The sequence below is a fragment of the Silurus aristotelis genome, assembly GCF_946808225.1.
Source record: "Silurus aristotelis genome assembly, chromosome: 5".
NCBI lineage: Eukaryota > Metazoa > Chordata > Actinopteri > Siluriformes > Siluridae > Silurus > Silurus aristotelis.
Genome location: NC_139578.1, coordinates 20,673,814 through 20,700,447, shown reverse-complemented (window position 1 = coordinate 20,700,447; position 26,634 = coordinate 20,673,814). Strand labels below are relative to the sequence as shown.

General features: G+C 37.0%; 1 protein-coding gene across 1 annotated transcript in view; it reads right to left on the bottom strand.

Moving 5' to 3' along the window:
• pcxb (pyruvate carboxylase b) overlaps positions 1-26,634 on the bottom strand; it is a 193,423-nt gene that overhangs the window by 10,619 nt on the left and 156,170 nt on the right. Inside the window, exons 17-18 of the mRNA XM_083541256.1 lie at positions 15,964-16,208; positions 6,785-6,964 (exon numbers count right to left, since the gene is read on the bottom strand). Coding sequence (XP_083397382.1) covers positions 6,785-6,964; positions 15,964-16,208 — 425 coding nt within the window. The remainder of the gene's footprint in view (positions 1-6,784; positions 6,965-15,963; positions 16,209-26,634) is intronic.

Here is a 26,634-nt window from a genome sequence, read left to right as displayed (position 1 = left end):
GAAGGAGAAAAGTATTTATACCGATTTGCCAGGCAGAGGGACCGAGCTGGGAAGGATGTGCTGCAAGTTAGAGCAATAAAGGATGGAGATGGAAATGTGTTGACTAGTGAGGAGAGTGTGTTGAGAAGATGAAGGGAGTATTTTAAACAGCTGATGAACGAGGAAAATGAGAGAGAGAGAAGGCTGGATGGTGTAGAGATGGTGAAGCAGGAAGTGGATAGGATTAGTAAGGAGGAAAGAAAAGCAGCGATTACGAGGATGAAAAGTGGACGGTTGGACCAGATGACATACTGTCAGAAGCATGGAGATGTTTAGGAGAGATGGCAGTAAAGTTTTTAACCAGATTGTTTAACAAGATTCTGGAAGGTGGGAGGATGCCTGAGGAATGGAGAAGGAGTGTGCTGGTACCGGTTTTTAAGAATAAGGGAGATGTGCAGACCTGCAGTAACTACAGGATAATTAAGTTGATCAGTCACAGCATGAAGTTATGGGAAAGAGTAGTGAAAGCCAGGCTGAGAGAAGAGGTGACCATCTGTGAGCAACAGTATGGTTTCATGCCAAGGAAGAGCACCACAGAGAAGTATGTTAGGGTGGTGCAGGACATGTATGAGGACAGTGTGACAGCTGTGAAGTGTGCAGTAGGAACGACAGACTGGTTAAAGGTGAAGGTTGGACTGCATCCATGATCAGCCCTGAGCCCTTTCCTGTTTGCAGTGGTGATGGACAGGTTGACAGACAGGAGTCTCCCTGGACTATGATGTTTGCGAATGATATTGCGATTTGTGGGCAGAGTAGAAAGCAGGTTGAGAAGAGCCTGGAGAGGTGGAGATATGCGCTGGAAAGAAGGGGAATGAAAGTCAGTAGGAGTAGGACAAAGTACATGGGTGTGAATGAGAGGGAGGGCAGTGGAGTGGTGCGGTTGCTGGAAAAAGTGGTGGAGAAGGAGGAGGAGTTCATGCACCTGGGGTCAACAGTGCAGGGTAATAGAGAAGTGAAGAAAAGAGTGCAGGCAGAGTGGAGTGGGTGGAGAAGAGTGGCAGGAGTGATTTGTGATAGAAGGGTATCTGCGAGAGTGAAAGGGAAAGTTTATAGGACTGTGGTGAGACCTGTGATGTTGTATGGTTTAGAGGCAGTGGGATTGATTACATTTGATTACATTGATTGATTACATGTAGGACGTTTTGGAGACAAGATGAGGGATGTGGGATTGAGATGGTTTGAACATGTGCAGAGGAGGGACATGAGGGACATGGGTTATATTGGTAGGAGAATGCGAGGATGGAGCTACCAGGAAGAAAGAAAAGAGGAAGGCCAAGGAGGAGGTTCATGGATGTGGTGAAGGAAGACATGCAGGTAGTTTGTGTGACAGAATCAGATGTAGAGGACAGGGGATTGTGGGGACGGATGATCCACTGTGGCGACCCCTAATGGGAGAAGCCAAAAGGAGTAGAAAATTAGAAATTTCATAATATTATTATTAAGGCTGTTGCTTTCACATATGCAGTCTATTTATCCGATAAATTATATTCCCCTTCCTTGGTAAGGTTTGGTTAAGCAGCTAAGAACAACTGCACTCAAGTGTAAACCAAAATAAATAGTCTAAGACTGTCTGAGTGAGGTGAGGTTGGTCCAGATCCAAAGAAAACCATAATGCGCTGCTATTGCAGTGAATTGACAATTGACCCTGAATTGACTCAACTGCGGAACATGTTTAAGTTTATATTGCAAGCAGCACACACACACACACACACACACACACACACACACACACACACACACACACACACACACACACACACACACACACACACACACAGTATATGTAAGCAGCTAAACTGACCATAAACCGAGATGTAGAATTATGATGCATGATAAAAAATTTACACAGTGTGTTCTTTATATTATTATATACCGTAGGTTTTTCATTCCTTGTTCCAATTGCTTGGGTGATTTATTCATTTCTGGTATTTCTGAACAATTCATTAAAAAAGTTTTCTTTTTGATTACATTTTAAGAACCATCCCATTCCTTCTCATGCCTCAGGCATTGTGTTTTGCTTTGGTGTGAAACCCAAACAAACCAAGTAGCAAATTAGACAAAAGTACCATTTCCTCAGATTCTGAATCAGCAAACAAACTAATTGGTTTGAAAGCTCTGTTGAAGATTGAAACAAACTGCAACTATAAGGGTTCTGATCTATGCTTTTCCGCTTTGACAATATAACCGTGTTCATAGGGTGAAACAAAATACAGTACAGATCTGCACTAGTCAGCAAGCTGGGAATAGTTTAAAAAACAAAGTAGAAGTTGAGGCCTAGTTCTGAATTGAAGCCATTATTAGAGTTGTGAATTTTTCTTTTGCCTGAAAGAGCAAAACTCCTTTTCAAAAACCACAGAGTTAAAACAGGCTCTTTAAGAGCACACATTCTGGACTGAAGCCTCAGCATAGTTATTTCTACTCTTATTGAGCCCACTCTAACCGAGCTAGCCATTAGCAGATTCGGTTTAGCTAATGCTGTTGAGAAACATACATAAAATATGCTGATTAGTGCATGGTACGCATCTCTGAGGACTGCCTTGGCAGGTTTTAGTAGCTTTTTTTTCTCAGTAGAGGAATGACACAACAGAAGAGTGCTCGTTAATGTTATTAGTCACACAGGATGCAGTTCATAGATGCCTCCCACATTTTCCAGTCACCCTTCGTTAATTTGATGGCTTTTCCAGAGTGAGTTGTGACTCGATGTGGGTTCACACAACTAGAATGGATGCAGAAGAGCAGAAGATGGCAGGTCAAGTTTGAACTGAAGTGGAAACTGTCATCTCCCCAGAGGTGTTTAATTGCCTGGTTTGTGAAAATGCCTGATAGATGTTTTTTGGATACTATAGCCTCTCTGTATTTGGATTTTCTTAGCTCTAAGGGTTAAGAACAGAGGCTCGTTGTGACGGCTTACAGAAAGAAATCAAAGTCGTTTATACGCTAGTAGACATAATCCACTATAATACACACATGCACAAAAAACCCCCACTAAATCCGTTAAGCTTCTGTTTCTAAATAGGACTCATGCGAGACAATTTAATGCCAGAAATGTCAGACTAATAATTAAAGAATGATGATCAGCACTGACACTTGAATAGACTTTGTGCTTCTTTTGCTTAAATACAGTGTGAGTCTGATATAAGAATACTTATCAGTGTTGTGCTAGAGTCTCACAGCAGGCGGGACTTGCCTATCCCAGTTAATCTGGATGAGCTGATTCCATGAGATAGGGCACTCGATCTCTCAGGCCCCACTCCAAAGATCTCTAATGCACCACATAGATACTGGTTTGAGATCTCATCCACACACACCCACACACACACACACACACACACACACACACACACACACACACACACACACACACACACACACACACACACACACACACACTGTCCTACATATTTGTATATACTCACACACAAGCATGCATAAAATCTTGGGCTATTGTAACATGTGCTTGATGCAGTATAGACTAAATGTGGTGTATATATTTATATATATATATATATATATATATATAGATAGATAGATAGATAGATAGATAGATAGATAGATAGATAGATAGATAGATAGATAGATAGATGCTATTTCTCAATAATTTTATACTTGACTGACTCAATCATTTAATGCATCATTATAGGGAATAATCATTATTTTTTCCCAAATAAATAAACTTCCTTTCACAAAATTATTGTTTCCCATGCAAGTTTGATAGCATATCTACAAATTTTGCTGTTAAAATGTTTTATTCGTTGAATGTTTAAGACTTTCTATTGTAGTTTTTTTTTCTTTTTACTTCATGTTGTGGGATAGTAATTCATTTGTTGTGTTTTAGGGTTGCTGTTTTGGAGTTTTTAACTTGCAGTTGTGGTGTTATTTAAGTTGCTATTGTGGTGCTTTTGACTTGCATTTGCTGCATTTTTCTTTTACTTGACCTTGTGTTTTGAAATATGACTGTTGTGTTTTGCATTTCCACATGATGGTACTTACAGCAGTCCCATAATCACACCTTAACTACTCCTTTCTATTGTTTAATACTATGTTGTACAAGTTGCATAGTGCATACCCCTAAATCAGTCCCATGTAGTGTGTCTTAGCATATAGTACACTACGAAGGTCTAAGATATCATTATATCATAGCAGTGTATACAGAAAGTGGATAAAAAAAATACACAGAAATGTATACAATGAAAACATGAGTGAGTTTTAAAATAAACTGCAGTATTTTCAATCAGGACATACATTTGAATGCAGTTTACTTGAATATGTTTGGTGTGAGTTGAACAGTTTAAACAACTTTAAAAATGCACAAATATCATCACAATCACTGACTTGTTAAAAGCTTAACTGCAGGAGACGTATTTACTCTTGTAGAATATTGTGAATCATTAAATGAGCCCCATTGAGGTCAATAGAATCAACAATGCCAGACACTAATGCCAGTCCCTAAGCCCTTTTAGCAGAGATGGTTATACAGGGAAGGTTATGAAATCAATCAATCAATCAATCAATCAATCAATCAATCAATCTATCTATCTATCTATCTATCTATCTATCTATCTATCTATCTATCTATCTATCTATCTATCTATCTATCTATCTATCTATCCATCCATCCATCCATCCATCCATCCATCCATCCATCCATCCATCCATCCATCCATCCATCCATCCATTAATCCATCCATCCATCCATCCATCTCACTATCTCTCTCCTGGCAGTATGCTAAATGCGCATGTCACTCTTTGAAGACCAATATAGTGTTCCCTGTAGGGCCTCGTATGGAAATACTGCCATCGTTGACAAACACCGTTTGATCTTTTCTTTTTGAGCTCCAGGGTGTTACAGACCTCAGGGATATCGAGTGTGTGTTTGAGCAGAAGTGTGATAGAGAGAAATGGGAGAGTTGTAAAGCCGACTAGCCCTCTGCTAGTAAAAAGAGCCTCATCAATATGACAGCAGTCTCAGTGGTTTCTTGCCAGAAAGATTTCATTAACCAGCACAGCATAGCACTTACTAGGGGTAAAAAAAATATCACAGAACAAGCACATCAAAATACAAGCGCAGATGAGAAATTTACTTGAGGAGAACAACACCTTTCTATCTTTCTCACCCGTAGACACAAACAATCTGTGCTAAACTAAATTTCCAAGTATAATTTAGTGTATCAGAGATGTTGCTTCCTTCTAAACTACTGTCTCAAGATCTGGCAGGTGGAAATTTTAATCATATTGTGCTAAAACAAATATCACTGGGTAGTTTACTAAGTACCATTAAGTAGAAACGTGCACTAAATAAACCTGTCAAATCATTTTATATAGCTAGTTTATAAAAAGAGTAATAAATATGTTAAATGTGAGAGGTCTACATTAAAATGATTATTTAATGCAAAAAACATACATTGAAGGTGCTGTTTGTCATGATTAGAGGAAGCCGAAATTGTTAAAAAGGGTTAAAAAATTAGGAACCATTAACAATTAAATAAAGTGCTTAAAAAAATGTTCATCCACCTTTTGAATAGCATAATTTATCTTACAATCCCCTTTACATTTTTCTGACCTTCACGATCCAATAAAACCTTAAATAACCAAAATGACTCATTTTGAGTCTCGTTTTATATATTTATGGCCCAGAATTAAGTTCCACCCCCTGAGTCTGTATGACACAATTTCACTTCGCTGATTTCCAAAATAAAGTGTAGGGTTGGAAGGTGAGCGGACACTAAACATTACAAATTGCTGCTGTCATTAGTAATTCCCTATAATGAAGTCCTAGCTTTGTTGAATTTCTCCAGCCAATCTTTTATTGGAGTTATGCCTAACATTGGGATAAGTAAGTAAAAACATTTCCATATGATACAATCTCAGAATTGCGATATAGTATAATTGTTCTATAAAATAGACATTTACTGAAAAGAAAAAAACAGTTAATACATACCCACTTGTTTTATTTATATTGTACAGATTATGTAATTCTTGGCTAAAGGCTATATTCCTTTCGCTTTTATTACATTCGGAGATTTATATGAGGAACATTTCTTTAACTAGGTAGAAAATTACATTGTTGTAGTAAGTATGCCATTAAATACATATTTTTTAATGTCAGTTAAAGACATTTTTGGAGCAGCTTGCTCTTGCTGATAGGAGGATTTGCTGCACAGTACATAGTGCACATTTCACTGCTATGCAGTTGGAAAAGGCCTGATTAAAATTCTCTTTCTCTCTCTAAGACACAAAGCCACTCTAAACACAGAAGGGGGAACAAAAATGGAGAAATACTCAGTTTCCTCTTTAAAAAATTAATTATCCGTGCAGCATCTTGACAACAATGAAGTGACAAAATTAAAGCTTAAACGCTAATTGAGGGTTTTAAAGCAATCTGCTGGAATAAAATCAGATGCCTTTTTGTCTGTAATGCTGTTATGGTCTAGTTAACCTTCACAAGATGTATTGACTGAGTGCAGGAGTAGATCGTGCACAGATTTAAAATGATGACAGATAAAACTCAGCCTTTTGGCGTATTTGGGAAACACTGATACTATTCAGGCCAGAAGTTTGCCTACTATCACTGTGGCTTCATTCACAAGCTGTGTTATTTCACTTAATTGCCATTGTGCATGTATTATTTAAATGTGTATCTAAATGTGTGTGTGTATGTGTGTGTGTGTGTGTGTGTGTGTGTGTGTGTGTGTGTGTGTGTGTGTGCGCACGCTCATGTCGTGTTGCAAGTGTGATCTTTTTTTACCTTTGACCTGAAAGGCTCAGGGAAGCCTCCATAAGGAATGCCAATGTGTCCTTGCAGAAACTCCACCACGGACAAAGGGAAGGACAGTTCATCTGCCCGTTCCTCTACCTCAGCCCTAGAAAGCGAGTTTTGAACCATGAACTGTGCCAAATCTCCCACAATCTTAGATGATGGAGTCACCTGTGGAAAGAGAGAAAAAAGAGGTAGATAATCATAAAAATAGTCTATGCTCCCTTTGCGTTGCCAGTGCAGTGAAATTACACAGAAGTGTTATACAGATAAAAGCTGGACAGAATTCCCATGGGTAACTGAACAAGCTAGCCTAAAAATGAGTGAAAAAGAACAAAAGATTTTAGAAGAGCGATGAGAGGGCAGAAAAGACCAAAGACAGGGAGCAGGTGGGACGCTGACAAATGGACAAGTAAGAAACAAGTGTGTGTGTTTGTGTGTGTTTGTGTGTTGGAGGGGGTGTGTGCAACGTTAAATGTCAAGGTGTCTTTTATTCGTGCTAAAGGCTTCGTATTTCAGCCAAGTGACACATCCTCACGCTGTCAGCTAGCTGGCTCGGCTGCTGAGACCAACATTAGCATCATTGTTTTGGTAAACATTTTGACAATGCTGTGATTGTATGTTCCCAAGCCTTCACATGAAGAACAGAGGAAGATGCATGTTGAGACTGCAGTGTGCATCCCTAAACTTTAAATGATACTCTTTTGAATCTTAAGTTCATGTTTTTTAGACGGTGCACTCTAAATTTTTTTACGTGGGACATAAGCACATGGTACTCTATTCTTTAAAAATAAAGAGTTAAGCAATGAGTTGAATCTTATTTAAGTCAACACATGATTGCTCAATAGAACATGTGGTGAACAGTACTGATCCAAATGTTGTTGGCAGCCATTAAAGTTTTTCCATGTCATAAATTGTAGTATACATGCTTATTTTTATGTTTGCATATATATTTTTTTGCTGGTTTTCATATTCGTGTGTGTGTGTGTGTGTGCGTGTGTGTGTGTGTGTGTGTGTGTGTAACAGAGGCAGGCTGTGCATTTCACACCTAGGCTTTCAGTGGTGTCCTATCTGAATCAATCCAGCTCTAAATACCATCAATTTTTAAAGAATTAGTATAACAGCAGTATAACAGAGCGGTGCATCACAAACAGATATCTCAATAATAAATGCCATTACCAAAGGAAAAAAAAACACAATTAACAAAATTAAAAAAAGTCTTCTTTTGCTGCAGCCACAGCCACACCACCCCCATATATTATCTTTAGCAGAAGCAGAAGTATACCTTCCTAAAATGACCCTGCGTTTTTTCATTAATTATTGTGCATTTTTTTCCTGGTGCATTGTGTTTTTAGGCAAATCCTACGGAAAAGAAAATATAAATAGAAAGTGTAAATAGTTCATGAAAAAGTTGAACGAATATTTTGAACTGTTTTGGCGGACTTTTCCTCATGATGTCCAGCTTTTCTTGATAAGTCAGTGGATTTCTATGTCTACAGCAACACGTGATGTGAAGGCTTACATCTGCTTGGATAGAAACTCTAAGCTAAACTTACATTATGAATGTTATGAAATTACGTGAATTAGACTGTTGGGAATAATTTGACATATATTCATGGAAAAATTGTTTAAGTCAGTGAAAGCCAGCCAAAGAATAGGCATTTAGGGTCACCCAGATGAGGATGGTTCCCTTTTAAATCTGGTTCTGCTCAAGGTTTTGTCATCATACCATCTCAGAGTTTTTCCTTGTCTTTCTTTTCACTGGTTTGCTTAAAAGAAATAAACAATTTGGAAATAATGTCTGATGCTAAAATGAATATTCTTTATCTTCATTTCTGAGACAATATGCATTTCAAAAAAGCTCTATATAAATACAACTAAATTGAATTATGGATCTTTGTGTACTTCTGAACATGTTTTACTGAAAATGATTGAATGAACTGACACATAAGGAATAAAAATAAGTTTTGGCCAGGACAGTTGACCAATAGCAATTTTTGGATGAATCCCTTAGAATAGAAACATGTGTAATGAAATATAGTTTTAAATGTCTATTATATGTACTAAGATGTGCATTTAAAGTGTGAAGTATCTGTTCAGAAATAGTTAACTTACAGTTTATTCAGTATACAGACCTAGTCACTGTTTTCTTACATACAATTAATTCAGCAAGACATCAAAGCTTCAAGTGAATTTCCATCAATCACTTAAAAGTACACTTTAGTGGGCAGGGATGCCTCATTTGCTAAATGAGTTTATTCTTGTTTCCCTTTCTTGCATCCCTTCCCAAGGGAAAGAAAAGAAAACAAGAAGGTGCAATTAAAACTACTTTTTTTGTGTGTTCATTACTCTGGAAATTGAATGTTTTTAATGCCACAGAGTTCACAGGAATCAACTCAGAATTGATGTGTCTCTATGGAGGAACCATTGAAAATCTCCTTTACAGTCAGTACTGTTTCTGACTGTCTTTTCTTTATCATGTTTTTTTTTTATATATATTTTCTGAGTCTGTTAGTAGCAGCTAGCTTAATCTTTATGCCCATTTTTCCAGGGTTTTGCAAGTCACATGAAGGAGTTATAGTTATTGTTTGTAGTTCTATGGAATTCAGACAAATTTAATCAGATTTGGCTCAGGTTATTTAACTTTAAAGCTCTGTTCACTACTTAGTGTAGATTTACATCTTAGCTGGGTTCAAATTTGTAAATATTAGCTTTAAAATGGTAAGTTCAAAGATTTGAACTGAGACAGAAAATATTATTTCATCTGACCTACCTTGAATACATCTACAGATTATGTCTATCAAAAAGTCCTAAACACAATCTGTGTAATAGAAATGTGAAGTGAGGTAAAGCAGAGACACTGAAAGTAAATTTGAGATCAGCATCTGTAGTTGCATGTGAAATAATGCAAAAAATGAAAACAGGTCATATTGGCCTAAAACACAAAGACAAAGTCATTATTAAGGCTTGTAGCTGAAGGTGTAGTCAAATCCTACAGTACTATAAAACCTAGTAGGCAATTTAATTCTGTATCTATTGAATCTGCTTCAAGAAACAAATAATCACTTTATAATACAGAGGCACCCCTAGTCTGCATACCATATTAAGGTTAATAATAACTTTGGTTTTAAAATGGTTTTAAGTCAATACTGAAAACAACTTGCAACACATACAAGTCTGAGGAACAAAATGAGGATTTCTGTCAGCTGATCTCCAGAAATGTAGCACCTTCGTGACAGGTGTGTTTAAAAGTAAAACTATTCTAAGATCAGACTCTTCACTTCACCTCTTTATGTGACATTATGCCTCCACAACTTTAAATGATTAAACAGAAATTCTGTCTCTGTCACCTTTAACATCACACACTCTGTGTTCTTTCATCAGCAGAATCAGAAAAGCTTTATTTGACAAATAAACTGCTGCAAACATACAAGGCATTTGCTTAGGAAACATGATGACTGACAGCTGAAATGTATTTGTGCAAAGCAAATAATGAGATATTCTCAAGTTTGTCCATTAGCACCTGCATCTTTTCCCTTCTAGACTACAAACAGATGAAGACTGTGAATATGCACCGTAATTATTGAGTTACTCCAGGCAGAACTGATGAAATTGAGTTAATTTGCTGCTTGATAATCATCCTACCATAGTCATTTGTAGTCTGAACATTGGCACGGAGCCACAACGGAACAGCGAGGCCCTACGGGATTTGTAGTTCCGCCATCAATCCTGGAACATGCCTCCTGAGGCTGTAATTTAGCTACAATCGGATTGAAAAGAATAATGGAGCACCAGGTGCTGCAGAAAAAAAAGGGAAGAAGCTGAAAACTTGGAATATAAAGCATCCGTTTTAACTAGGGCTTTAAAGCTTGGCTCAAAAATCCATTGTGTCTTAATTGGGTAGGGGTTTTGTTAAGTGGCTGAGCCTCATGCTTAAGCTAACACAAGCCAAGCTTCTGTCAGCAGCAGTTACTGAGGCGGTCAGAGGAGGTGTAATAAGATGAGACTGAGACAGGATTAAAACAAGATCAGACACACATTGAGACAAAGGGCACAAACCTAATGAAACTCAGACCTACATTTTCATATACATTCTTAAACACAAACACACAAACACATTTTACATCGTTCCTGGTCTACTGTGTTCTGATTCTCCTAAAAGCTGACAGGGTGCATCTGTTTGGCCAATGGCAGGAAACTGAGAGCTTTGAACTTAATAACTATATGCATGTACTTGCTTTGTTTGTGTTTAGTGTGTACACAAGTAAAAGTGAGTGTATAAGCCCAGTGGGCAGTGATAGAGGTAGTTTGCAGACTGACCCCAACAAAGACAGACATTTTTCAAGATGCCATACATCACTTTTATTTCCAAGCTGTTTTCCGTATCTGTATTTAACTTTCAACTTCACTCAACACATGTATATTGAGCTTCAATATCATGATAATTACAAGCAAAATGTTTGAACAAATATCCCCAAACTGACATCATGAATTTTCTGTCACCTTTTTTTAAATTTCAGATTTATAATATAGGAACGACTGTAAAATTTTATAATTGAGAAATGCTTTTGTGTGCACGTCAGAAGCAGCAGTAAGGTGAGCATCGTCATTATCTCCACAATCATTTGATAGTTTCCAAACTGTACAATCACAAGATTTAAAAGTGACATCCACTAGATGGCACGTCAGAGTCAAGACATTCCCAGTGGAGATGAAAAAAATGTTTATTGATTTTATGCACACTAATCTTCAAAATACTAATGAGCTCTATCTCTCTTAAAACGTTCCACTGTCATCGTGAGGGTTGTCATGGCCTGCATCTTCATTTAAAAAAGTCTGCCCCTGCATCCAAACGTATTTACTAAACTAAGAAATCCAGAAGGCTGCTATGCACAACAGACCTTTTGGTATGTCCAAATGGTACATGAGAATAAATATTCAATATCTAACTTTTTAGAACACAAGAGGCTTTTTACTTGTCACATGTAGGTAACAGCACAGTGAAATTCTTTCTTCATAAATCCCAGAAATGTTAGAAAGCTGGGGTCAGAGCACTGGGTCAGCAATGATACAGTACCCCTAGATGGATAGATAGATGGTTAAGGCCTTACAATCAATAACACAGGGCCTTAACCACTGATATACCACTTCCTCCTTCGCTAAGGGGGACTTGAACTATGGGGGATTTGTAATAAGGGGGAATTTGTACTATTCAGGACAATATTAGTCGAATGTGATTTGTAAAACGCTTTGTTGGAGCCAAACAACACTGGTTCAGCTAGTTATAAATATTATTTTGCAAAATAATTCATAGGAACAAAAGAGATTCACTTGTAGCTCCCAGTTTGTGAATAAAAGTGCTCCCTGGCTTTTTCATGTTAATTATATTCTTTAACCTGAATATCTTTCACCTGTTCCTGTAATACCTTATATATCGTTCTTTCTCCTTTCTCTTGTGACTGATAAGGTGAAGGGAACCACCTAGTTCACTGATTCAAAGTCAGCCTAATTACATCTGCACTGAAACTGCTTAGCTATTAGTATTATTGAATCAAGAGATTAAGGTAATGAATGGCTTCTAGAAAAGGATTCTAAAGCATCAGCAGTGGGAAGAAACATTAATCAAATGCTATTGTTTGATAATGTTAAAGGTCACAGAGCATTTTCTTTATTGTTTCTCTGCTGGTGTTACCTTGACGTTGACCCATAGCTCAAGTGAGCCTGGATAGTGGTGCAAAAGTGTTGCTACGAAGGACAGTCTAAAGGCCAATTCTCAAAAAATGCCAATCTGAAGTGGCTCAAGTGTGTTTGCTTAACAGATGTTCTTCCTTTTTGGCCAATGTCTCAATCCCAATCCAGGTTCATTTGAAAATGTGACCACCCCGATGATACCGATGTGATTTTACGCATTCTGTCTACTTCATTTTTCATTTGCATGTATGCGTGAAGCATAAACATTATGGAATTCTATTCAAATCACACAATCCCTCATGATAACTCAATTTTCTCTTAATTTTGTATCTGCCAATTCATTAGCTGGTTCTTTTTTTACTTAACCAAGTATCAGCTTATAGCTTCAGAGGGATGAAAGGAGGATGCCATCTTGATAATTATAAAACGTCAATAACATCAACAGAAAACTGCCTCGTCAATGCGACATCCTCACTAATCTATATTCGAAATTTACACAGCATGTTGCCTGGCAATTTTCATACAATTTAGAATTGTTATTAAGTGTGTGTGTGCATTTGCAAGGGCTATTATCATGTAGATATGGCAATCTTGATAGTAAGAAATTCAATAGATATCCAATAATGTAATAAAGTAGAGTGTGCACGTGCTCTGCTTAGTTTTTGGTCTGGGAAAAAAGAAGCACATACTGTAAAGCTACAAATATTGTTTGGTTGTTTTTTGTAAAAAAACAAACAAAAAAAACCCAAACAAAAACAAAAAATAAGGCATACAAAAACCAGTATTATGAAGTGGTCCTACATAAATGAAATAAAATTATACTATGCATGTAGCACAGACACACTGCAAAAAAATGCCATCTCAGCAAGTGAAGTTTTTTTTTCAGAGAATTAAATTGATCTAGTAGTTCATATATAATTTTAACCTTTTCCAAGCCATTTGTACTCTGTGCCAAAACGTTTTGCTCATCTTAGGCATTTATTTTCTGGAAAGAAGCAAAATGCTCTGCCAATAAAATAAGAAAAGTATATTCTTGAAATAGGTGATAATGTTAAGAAATATGTTTAATGATACTATATATGATTTATTGCAAAAGTATAACATGAGATACTGGATACATCTGGATATATTCAGATATTTGTACATGCTAAGATGAGATTTTTGCAGTGTAACTGAAGTCATGACCAGGGTCTCACACACAGCGTTTCTAGGATACTGTTTGTGCCAGATAAATTGCAGCTGTTACTAGGATAAAGTGAGGAAATTGGCATCACTTAGGCTCCTAACAGAAACATAAATGTTTTCCTTATACATTGACACTTATGAAGAACTAACATTTCATGTACTGTAATCGAAAAAATTTACAAAATGCAAGAGTTTGATCAGAATCTATTGTAATGGTTGCATGATCTGTGAAAAATCTGTAAGCCTGCATGTGATTGTGTGAACACTTCTATTTTGAGTGGACTCGTGTTGTGTGAGTCAGCACTGTCAATATAACAGTACAACAATGAGAATCTGTCTGAAAAACAGACAAAGAAAGCCTTCTGTATTTGTATATTTAAAATATCAGTAGTGTATGTAACGGTTTCATGCAGGAAACTGAACATGTTGAAAAGCCCTCAGCTTGAAAATCAGGATACTCAACACAGAGGATCGATTAGCATACTAATAGTTTTTGGTAATAGCGAAACTGAAATGACATAAAATAAAGGGTGTTTGGGCGGTGCTATTGTCTGAATCTAAATATAAGTATTACTCTGGTAACAAGTGAAAAATGTAAATAAAAGCCAGTGGCTCTGTAATGCTGTGATGGATCATTTGATGGCTTGTTGTTCGCTGAAAATCATTATAAAGATCTTCTGATTGGTTACCATTACTGAGGAAGAAACAAGTCAATCCTAAAAGGAGTGGTTTCTTCCTGACTCCACCATAATCCAACAGATACAGGGGCTCACTAAATGGTTTAAAGAGGATGAGAGTTATATAAATCATATGCTGTGACCTTCATGGTCATCAGATCTCAGCTCAAAGTAACACCTTGGGGATATTATTATTATTATTAGGGGAAATATATTTTTGCAGCAGAGTATTATAAAGTGCACTCAACCACCTTTATTAAAACTCTAAAATAACTGAAAGAATATATTTTGGAAAAATGTTTTTTAATCATTGTACAGTTCCAGAGGTGAAGAGAATCTGGGCCAAGCTCACTGAAGCTCTTTTGGTTTTCCTAAAAATGCAAAGCTGTTTCACATCTGGAACCACATGCACTGGATAGAATGAAGCACAGGTTTTGCTTTTGTCTGTGATTGTTACATCGAATGTGAATTTAGCAATCACATGGACAGTCTTATTATAACATACAATCGGGACTAATATAATAAAATGACATTTTGTTTGCTTTGCACTGCACACCTACTTATATATCAAAGTCATATGACGGTGATGATGAGGTTAGCCTGAAACAAAAGCATTTAACCAACTAGCCACCAGATCAATCATATAATTAGTATTCCCATATTTATTTTAACGGGAAGACCCAAACATGAAGTAAGTTTTTAACAAGGTTCACGAGAAGCTCTTAAAAGCTAATGATCCCATCAACTTCCTCTAAAACCAGGCATTTTAGAGGACTGGATAAAGAGAGATGCAGCGAGACTGCGAAAGAGAGGGCGTGTGATTCGAATGACAATAAGATGCAGATGCATGTATCAAAAACTCGCAAGGAGAGCCTGCGTAAATGATTACATTGAATAGGAAGCTGTCAGTGGTGGAGCGGAATGTAAGCATACCAAATCTGCTTCAGTGGATCAGCCTTAGGGAAGGTTGAGCGTGGCATGTAGGAACTAAATGCTTTGGGGCTGAGGTATAAACTGATATGCTGATTAACCTCCCCCCAACCTCTCTCTCTCTCTCTCTCTCTCTCTCTCTCTCTCTCTCTCTCTCTCTCTCTCTCTAACACACACACACACACACACAAACACACACACACACACACACACAAACACACACACACACACACACACACATACACACACACAAAATCTACAAGGACTAATCAAGGATCTTAGCTAACTAGAATTAAGCAGATTTATAGTGCAAATTAGCCAACTAGGATTCCCCTGGCTATGTGTAATGAATGTGCATTATATAATGAATAGTATTTTTATTTATGTAATAAATGTTCATACAAACAAAATTAACAGAATGGCACTAGGTCGATCATGTGCTTCTAATATGCGTCTATTTGATTTGGAAGTAAATTACATTTGCTTTTTTAGATTTAGGAAGCTCCACAGGAAAAGTCAGACAGCTAAATCAATTTCACATAATAGAAAATTCCAGCGCTTTCCCCAAGAGAACAGTTTTCAACCAAATTACAGAACTAAGACAGTCAATAACAGAGTGCAAGACAGAGCTAGAAAGACACAGCGAGAGAGAGAAAGAGAATAGAAGATGGACAGGAACTGTTTTACCTTGATAAGGTCACCCAGCAGTTTGTTTGCCTCAGCATATGCTTTTTTCACTTCTTTAAACTTGTTGCCCAGACCCATGCTATGGGCCTGGAAGTGCAAGTTAGTGTACTGGCCTCCCGGGATCTCGTTCTCATAGACATCAGCATTTCCAGACTTCATAGTGGCAGTACAGTCAAAAGGAGCATACAGGCCACGTGCGACCTCCCAGTACTCACTGTAGTCAAACACATTCTCCAGAGAGATCCCTAACAAAGCATAGAATATAAAGAGACATATATGTAAATACATACACTATATGGACAAACGTTTGTGGACATTAGACCATAACACTCATTTATGATTTTTGAACATCCCATTTCACATTTAGTCCCAGTTTACTGTCATAATTCACTCCACTCTTCTAAGAAGAGACGCAAAATTTTGGAGTGTGCTTGTGGAGATTCTTGCTCATTCAGTGACAAGGGTGTTAGTGAAGTCAGGTACTAATGTAGGGTGAGAAGGTGTGGGGTGCAGTCAGCATTCGAATTCATCCCAAAGGTGTTCAGTAGAGTTGATGTAAAAACTCAATAGCAGGCCAGTGAAGATCTTCCACTCCAACTCATGTAAAGCATATTATCATGGAGTTTGCTTTGTGCACAAGGGCATTATCATGCTAGAACAGGCTTGGGTTTCCTAATTCGAGTCAAGGGAAAATTTAATCCATCTAAAAACATTATAGGCAATTGTATATCTCCAACAGTTTGAAAAAACAAAAACAAAAAACAAAAAAGGTGGAAAAAAACTCCGTTGTCCCAATTCTTTCTTCAATATACTGTAGTATATATAGTCATAGCTATAAATACACATCCCATGGTAATTCTTTTTTTTTTACCTGAATAATGGGGTACACACATTGGGGTACACACAGGATCACCTATATAGTAGGATTACTTGCTGACATGTCTTATATTCAATATTTGCATACATTGGGTAACAGATTAGAGGTATGAAACAAAAAAGCAGAAATTAACCAATGGCCTTTACAATGGAGGATTGTATATCAGAAAATAGACAGAAAGACTGAGACAGTTTGTTAATTAAATTATAAGGAATTAAGCACTTAACCATAGTAAAGACACACAGTGGAAATTTCCATTAACATGTTAACAAAACGGTGAGACGGAAATGTCTGTTTAATGGCCATGTGACCGACAGTGAATTGCTATTAATACAAAATTACATAGAACGCATGAATGCAGAAGCCATGTTGTGACTGATGGTAGCTGTTTTTTCTGTCCTTCTCTTGAGACATTTGAGCCCGATAGTGATCCAGAGCCCATTGTGCTCAGATCTCTCTCCAAACACGCCATCAATCAATAACATACCCACGCTAATGTCAGAGAACGGCAATCAATGCTGATTTAATTAAACCCCTTGCTAACAGCCCATACAGTTAGGAACACCTTTCACCTTTCTCTCTCTCAGCCTCTGTCTCTATCCTTCTCTCTCTTTTACACACACACACACACACACACACACACACACACACAGCACACAGCCTTAAACATCCTCTTAAACATCTCCTCACAGTGACTGCAGCAAATTAGATAGTATTATTGTACCGTAATATACTTTGTGACATGGGCAATTATTACAAAATGAAGTCGCCACTAAGTTATATTCCGGTTCATTTTTGTTTGTGAGTAAGTGAGTGAGTGAGTGAGTGAGTGAGTGAGTGCTCAACAAAGGACACACAAAAGCATATATTCCAAATGACTTGAAAGATGTGTGAATGACAACATCAACCTCAGGAAATATACACAAACAGACCATTAAAACTGCACACACACACACACACACACACACACACACACACACACACACACACACACACACACACACACACACACACACACACACACACCCTCAAAAGGTCAAATGTATTTTTATTTTTCCAGAAGAAAAATTGTCAAACTGGGCTACAATTTAGCTCCAGGGTAAAAAAAAAATGACCTATACACTCTGTATATTCGCTCAGTCCCTTTCAACAGAAACATATGAATAACAGAGAGACAACGTTACAGATAAAATGGTAGATAAATCTTTCCCTGGGGATTTATGAAGCAAGTTGCAACCCTGTACTTAGTGGGAGCAAACAGAATGTAGAAATGGAGTGAGAATCATGACAACGGTGGTCAGATAGACAGAAGGAGGAAGAGAAAGTGCTAGTTATTGAAAGAGTGATGCAGAGTATAGCAGAGAGAGAGAGAGAGAGAGAGAGAGAGAGAGAGAGAGAGAGAGAGAGAAATTGGATTGACAGAGAAAAACAATGGAGTTAGAAATGACAGAATGCGGTGCAATGTAAAAAATGAAGACAAAGAGATTCTGAAATGAGGTGAAGGCACAGGAGGTGTCACACTGAAAATGAAAAAAAAAAAAAAAGAAATGAGAGAGAATGACAAAAATATGGCAAAAAAAGCCGGAAGAAAAAAAATTTAATTGGCAAAATGGAGAACCAGTAGTGACATAGTTACCATTTTTAGCCCTTCAATGATCCTACACATATAAAACATTCGTATTAACAATTTCTCTAAATTTTGAACTTCATATCTTTACCACACATCCATCCAGTGTGTTTTATAAAATGTGCAAACAGCTGAAGGCATAGCAATACATACTACATACTCTGTAAAAACTCATAACCTGCAAGACTAGAGGCTAGAATAGTCTACAGAGGGAGAACAAAGACAATGTTAAACTGAACTATTAAAAACCATTAGTAAATTAGCACAGGACATGTACATAAGCAACAACAGGTTATTACAAAGAGCTCACAGAAAAGCAACTTTAAAAGAACTGATTAAGTTTTATTATTAATTCTATGATACTGTATCTAAATAAATAATGATCATTTTATTAAAAGTATGTATTTATAGGACTACAGGACACTTTACTAATGAAATCCCTGATGACTGACATAAAGTTATATAAACATTTCTAATAGTCTGCTGCCATGAAGACTATTGAAGAATAAATTGACAGCATAGTGTTGTTTCTCTCTCTCTCTCTCTCTCTCTCTCTCTCTCTCTCTCTCTCTCTCTCTCTCTCTCTCAGATATCTCACTACTATATTATTGTAAGATTGCTTAATATGGGTAATAGGAAAAATTTATAAAGCTTGTGAACGATAAAGTGTTTGGTAGTGATACTCATAACAGCATTAAATGCAGACTATTTTTTTTTATATCTAGATTTAGTGCCTCTAATGAATGCTTTGGACATTGTAATTAAAGTGTAATAACATGGTTATAACATATATTCACATTTTATATATAGACTTTATTGACAAAACGTATTCCACATTCAGTCACCATTTGTGGAGATTTGTGCGCATTCAGCCACAAGGGTGTAAGTAAAGTCAGGTACTGATGTAGGGTAGGGAGGCTTAGGGTGCAGTCAGCATTTCAATTCAACCCAAAGGTATTTACTAAGGTTGAAATAAGAGCGCTATAGCAGGCCAATCAAGATCCATGCCATTCCAACCCATGTAATGCATATCATCATGGAGTTCGCTTCGTGCACAAGGGTATTGTCATGTTGGAACATGTTTGGGTCTAGTATTTTAATGAGGGGAAAATCAAATGCTACCACATCAATGGCATCCAATACAATTGTGCACCTTTACACATTTGGTAACAGTTTAGGAATGAACCATAATGGAAAATCCAGGTATCCTAATATTGTTGTCCATTTAGTGTATCTATATTCCCACCATCACATACAATGGGTTATTATAATTAAAGCATAAATTCAAGGTGTCACGTTACAAAAGTGTATAATGTTAATGGTAGGTAAAGCAGAACTCTTCTTTATATAAGAGAACATTCATTATCTGCAGACAGCTTAGTTTCAGGTAAATGAAACTAAATAAGTTATCCAGGTCGAGTTTCACAGCATGATAACTGAACGTACATTTCCACAGTAGCTGTAGATCTCGCTTGGATGTAAAGCAAGATAAAACGTGCAGGCTACAGAATTACATTCCTTTGCAAGATGAATGCATCTCCCTGTGTTCATCATATCCATGGCATTACTACTGAATCATGAGGAACCAAATAGAATCAGGCTCTAAACAATGTACATAGGATAAATATGGAGTAATCATAGAAAGTAATGGCAATAAACTCTGTGGAGGATCCCAATTCTAGGCTTCTTTGATCACAGGAGTGAAATAAACAGTAATGAAAGCAACAGTAGACTCATTAACAACATGCAGCCCATCTATTGAACTTTTGCTTGTGTGTCTGCTTGTGCTGAGAGCTCCTAGACAACTCAATTAACTAATGATCTTACACATTATTGAGAGAGAGAGAGAGAGAGAGAGAGAGAGAGAGAGAGAGAGAGAGAGAGAGAGAGAGAGAGAGAGAGAGAGAGAGAGAGAGAGAGAGTGAAGGTCAGGGACTGAGGAATTAATAAATGTTCAGGGTAAGTAGTCCCCTTAACAAAGTTACTTATAATTGAAACCATCCAATCATAAATGCATGCATATTTATCCTCCCACAAACCCACACACACACTACTTTCACTGGTTATGCATCATTTTCATACACTGGTGGCTCAACTACTTGTTAATCCAATTAATTATGCATCATCATTTTTTTGCATCCTATCCTCTTGCTGTCATTCTTTCTCTCTCTCTCTCTCTCTCTCTCTCTCTCTCTCTCTCTCTCTCTCTCTCTCTCTCTCTCTCTCTCTCTCTCTCTCTCTCTCTCTCTCTCTCTCTCTCTCTCTCTCTCTCTCTCTCTCTCTCTCTCTCTCAAGATATCTTGTATTTCAGAATGCTGAATTAGAAAGTGGAGGCTGTGAATGAAAGTAAAGCACCATTTATTCCATCTGATTCCCTCTGATTCTCTCTACCCCCATCATCGCACTGGACTGAAGAAGAAAGGGTGTGTGAGAGAGAGAGAGAGAGAGAGAGAGAGAGAGAGAGAGAGAGAGAGAGAGAGAGAGAGAGAGAAAGAGAGAGAGAGATGGGGGTGGGGAGGCAGACTCAAGCAGGCATAGGTGTTCAAACTGATGCACTGGAGGGAAGGAAGGTCAAAGGCGGCTTAGTGCAATAAAAAAGCCATAGCAGACATGAGAAGAGAAAGAAATGCAACATAATGTATGTATGTACACAAAAGACAATATGAAGAGTCTCTTTTTGCTTGTTTTCTCTTTATGTGTGATCCTGATAAATAAAATAAGAGACAGCCCCCTACATTTACATGTTTTGTAAGTCATAAATGCATAGAATGTATGTATTATCAATGTATTAAATTTATTGTATCTACTACAATAAATATATACACACAATATAAAAAGATAAATATAGTAACTATTTAATAAAAATTGACAAACCTTACTGTTGTAACACTCTCTCTGTTATTTTACTTTGTATTTGTGTTAAATATGGTGCTCACTGATGCTGAGTTCAAGTAAAATAGCAATACAATACCATTTCATCCATTTTTTTTATACTAATTAATCCTACACAGGGTAATGGGTGAGCCTGCAGCCTATCCCAGAGAGCTCAGGGCACCCTGGTGGTGGGGGCCAATTCAGGGCACAATCGCACTCTACAGATGTCTTTGGACTTAGGAGGAAACTGGAGTACAGACAAACTCTGTGCACATTGGGCAAAGGCGGGATTTGAACCCTCAATCCCCAAAGCCACCTGAGCCCACAATACAATAAAGAAATACAAAACAGTAGAGAATCTGCTGTATCTGCTAAATACTAACCATAATGTCTACATTAAAGTAATATTCCAGGTAACATATCTCTTGTGTAGGTGTGATTCCTATGTACTAGAAGTCCTATATTTATTTCCTACAAAGAAAAAAGGACTTTTAAAACAATTAAATCAAAATTTTATCAGAATTAGTGTAATAATTATGTTCTATAAACAAAGGCCTATGTTAAGTCAATAAAGCTAATTTTGCTTTGCTCAAAACTGAGCAGGCTGACACTGAACTACTGTGAGCTACTCATTTTCTCTCAGCTGAAGTAGCTCCATCTGAGAAAGGATGAATTGTACAGATTGAGAGGTTAATTTAGGGCTTAATTCTATGACTGCAAAATTCATGAACAATTCTTTTTACGAGAATACATTTTGCATAAATGTTTATTCATTGCTCTAACAACTGCCATTAGATTTCCATAATGAGTGAGTTTTGAATTGATGGAGCTTCTGTTTTTTTTTTTTTTTTTTCCCAAATATAAACACAAAGAAATTCTTTCCAGTGTAATTACACATGCACTACACTGCAGGCACAGAGACAAGGTTGAAAAAAGCTGGACTATCTCTTTATTGGCAAAAAGAAATCTATTATTATGCAAAAGTGTTATGAAATAAATCCAGAACACAGTCGATAGTGTGTCTATCTGGAATTTTTTGATTGGCAGTTCATTATGTTTATAGAGGTCCTCAGCTCAGCTGTTTTCCTGATTATTGTCAGCCTGCAGCCTTATATTGCTTTAATAATAATAATACTACAACTAATATTACAACTACTGCTACTGCTACTACTACTAATAATAATAAGATGATAATGATGATGATAATCTGATAATGAAGAATATGAGAGAAATTTTGTTTAATAGTGTAGACCAAAGTGTTCTGAGTGGCTTCTAAATGTCCTGAATACAGTCTTCTTTGAGAAATCCTTATTCACTGCCCATCTGTATGACCACTGGATATATAGCAGTGCAAGTGGCTGTGCGTGATAGAGAAAAAGTGAAAGAAATAAGCAGAGAATGCGGTGTTAGTCGTGTCCGTGCTTTTCTAAGAAATGCTTTAATGTGGTTTGTGATTAGAGACAAGAGTTAGTGACCCCTGAGATTGAGACAGTTACTACATAAGATACTGGAGTAAGCTCTAGAGATTTCATACAGTGTTATTTATTTTCTTTTGTAACAAATGACTTTTTTCATATAGATCCCATTGTCCAAAGAAATAGTTTCAGTAACAGATAAAATACAATATCTCCTATCTATAAGTAAGTAGCTGTAGAATTTAGTTTTTAGTGTTTGTACTCTTTATAAATGATGATTTGACATACAGCGCTCCAGTTTAGACCTTTAGAACTCTTATTATATGCTATAGAGGTCAGCTGCTGATCTGGGTGTGGGGTATGAGTGAGCATGGTCAATATAAATGAGTGCAAGCATGAATTGAACACACACAAACATGTATATGTACCAATGCTTTTCTAAGACCCTTTCCAATGGAAAACCACAACTTGATCCCATTATTTAAAAAAATCCCAAAATGGTAGAAATGAAAGATGACAATAAACCTGTGTTGTTAGCTACAACTACTTCTGTATGAATATCATGTGATTTGTTAGGAATTGGTATCATGAACATGTTTTTCCCACAATTTCCTCTGTAGATAACGTCTCACCCCACACTGCTCATAACACAAAATCTGCTGAGATCATATTCATGCACATAGCATAGTAGGACCCCTGCATCTGTGGGAGGTAGGTTCATGCCCACCAGGGCAAACCTGAAACCATGGATAGTAGTAAACCCTATATACTGTGTATACCTGTGTATACCTTTATCAAATCAGGGTTTCATAATACCATGAGAGTCAAACTGATAACCAAGACAGGTATAAATTGACTAATGGCTAATTAGCATATACTGCATTCATACGTTGGACAAAGGGATGATTATTGTCCCGCATGGGGTCGCATGAGATTTCATCAGAGTAAATTATGAATGATGAGTACATTTCTGGAATATTATATATATTTTTTTAAACAGTAGTCAGCTGCAGTCAAGTTAAACTACGGTAACTGAAACAGTTTTTATATATATATATATATATATATATATATATATATATATATATATATATATATATATATATATATAGTTTTGTATTTATTTATTATATAAATTATATAAATATGAGCATTGTAGAAATTTTTGTTGATGTTTATTAGCTTTAAATTGTTAACCTATTAACCAGTCTTTTATCGTCAATTCTACTTTACAGTTATGTCTTTTATTTTTATTCACATTCTAATTTTAATTGCCAGTTCCCATTGTTGTAACTTTCTCCTCTTCCCTATGACAGTGAATCCAGTGAGGAAGGATAAAAGCTCTCTCTCTCTCTCTCTCTCTCTCTCTCTCTCTCTCTCTCTCTCTCTCTCTCTCTCTCTCTCTCTCTCTCTCTCTCTCTCTCTCACACACACACACACACACACACACACACACACACACACACACACACACACACACACACACACACACACACACACACACACATCCATCCATGAAGCTAACCACAGCATCCTGTCAAAGTGCCACCCACAATGCATCATCAAGCTTAGAGGAATGACAAAGCCAGCTTTACACCATGTCTCCTTTAGAATGATTTACTCTAACTGTGTGTTTAATGTGTGCACACTACAGCCTTATTAGCTCAGTGAAGGAAGCTTTTTATGTTTGACTTCAAACTGAATCAACCTAAAGCAGAGAAATAATTTGGTCATTGTTGAAAATAAGATAAACTAGGAAGAAAAGGACCTACAAAGCTGTTATCCTTAAATGGCACACTTCTGAATTGTGCCGGTCTGTTGGTTGAGTAGAACACCTGTCCAGCTGTGAAATGGAGATAACATTTGACACTGACAGGCAACACCGTTTGCAACAAAACCTAATTTTGTTCTTCAAAAAGTGTATTACACACAGTATGTACCAGTTGTAAAGTGTTTTCACACAGTTTTTAAAAAATTGACATTTTACCATCACTTTATCTCACAGCTAGATTTGTAAAGGCCACAAGGTCTACACTGATCTGACAAAATCATTGCTACACCATTTAGTTAGTCTGAAGTGAACTGGTAAAACGATGACAGAACAGAGAGCATTCAATAATCAAAAATACGCAGAGGAGATCAATATTGGTTAAAAGTGACCAGATAAAAAGCTTATGTCAAAACTGTCAACATCATGAAAACAACAAGGTAAAAAAAAAAGCTGGCAAGTTTTGTAGGTAAATTCAGAATTTTAAAAACTAACCTTGCATAATAAAAATATTACGGTGTGTATGTGTTTGGTATCAATCTGCCTTCATGTACAAAGGTCATGTGGAGCTTCAAGGGTCTGGGCAAATGCAGTGGAAGATTTTAAAGATCTTCTCTTGCTGCACAGGATGATGGTGTAAGAGAGATGGAGGGAGATAAAGGAAGAGAGCAGGCCAAATGATACAGGCTGAAAGATCAATGTGTGCCATTTGTTCAGATCCACACAAGATCCAATTAATGAAGTGGTGGAAAATAATTACAAAGTAATCGTTAGGCAGCATTGATTTTTGTAACACTAATACACAATTTGGTAGCACTAGTGTCACTAAGAAATAGGTTCTGAAGGCCATGTTGTTCAAACTTTAAACCGCTGCACTCATGCAGCATACCACAGGACAGCGTTACATACTCTGAAGAAAACCACTATACAATATACCATCGTAAAAATGCCCAAGATGACCTAGTGTCACAGTGATGGAGTAAGAGTATGCCATCCCTTCCATTCACACTGTTTGACAAGTGTTACTCCCTTGGCTCTGAGATTCTAACTTGCAATCTCTGAATAATAGGGCAAACATATTTCTGCTGTGTCAGATCTACCTTTCTTTATCTTGTCTTGCAGCAGACCTGCAGTACTTTATTGATCGTTACCTCAGTGCTCATATTAGAGTTGTTTGGCTAGAAGCTTTTAAATACATGATTTTGATTGGTTAAATTTTTTTACAGCCAGGCAAATGTTGCCAATCAAACAACATGTAATGGTATGTGATTTTTGTACATTGTGTTTCACATATAAACCTAATTTGCTCTTATAAATCCCTTCACTCTTGTGGAAAGATGTTCCACTAGATTTTGGAGTGTGCTTATGGATATTTTTGTTCATCAGCCACAATGAAAGGAAGGTACTGATGTAGGTGAGGAGGCCTGGGGTGCAGTCAGCATTCCAATTCATCCCAAAGGGATGAGATCAGAGCTCTATAGCACTCAAGATCTTCCACTCCAAAGCATGTTAACCATATCTTCAAGGAGCTCACTCTGTGCACAGGGGCATTGCCATGTTGAAACAGGTTTGGGTTCCCAAGTTCAAGTGAATGCAAAATGTTAGCGCATCTAAAGACATGCGCTATTAAAAGTACAATTAAAAGTTTTGTGGTAACAATTTTAAAAAAGAACCACATATAACAGGAACGGTCAGGTGATCCAATACTTTTGGAAATATAGTGTATAAACACACACTCCATTTTATTTTGCTGTTAAGATATTGCAGGCTCTGTTCAGTCGTTTTGCTTTTTGTCCCAAACACAGTCTCTGGCTCCTGTGGGAATTCCATGCATTTTTGTTTTATTCTCCTGAGGGAATTTTCTGTCAGAGTCCATTTGAACAGCAGTCGTATTGTGTTTTTTCCCTCTGGTTTTGTTCAAATGTTCAGCTTTCTAAAGTTTCCATTAACCTACGTCTACTGTGGCTTCTTTGTGAGAGCTCTTCAGTCATCTCCTGTTCAACCTCAACCATGTCTCTGCTCAATGCCTGAAATAGGCTGATTGCTTCTTCTGTCCACTCTTAACATCATCATCTGCTTTATATTGCAGGCACTTACTGAAGAGCAAAGA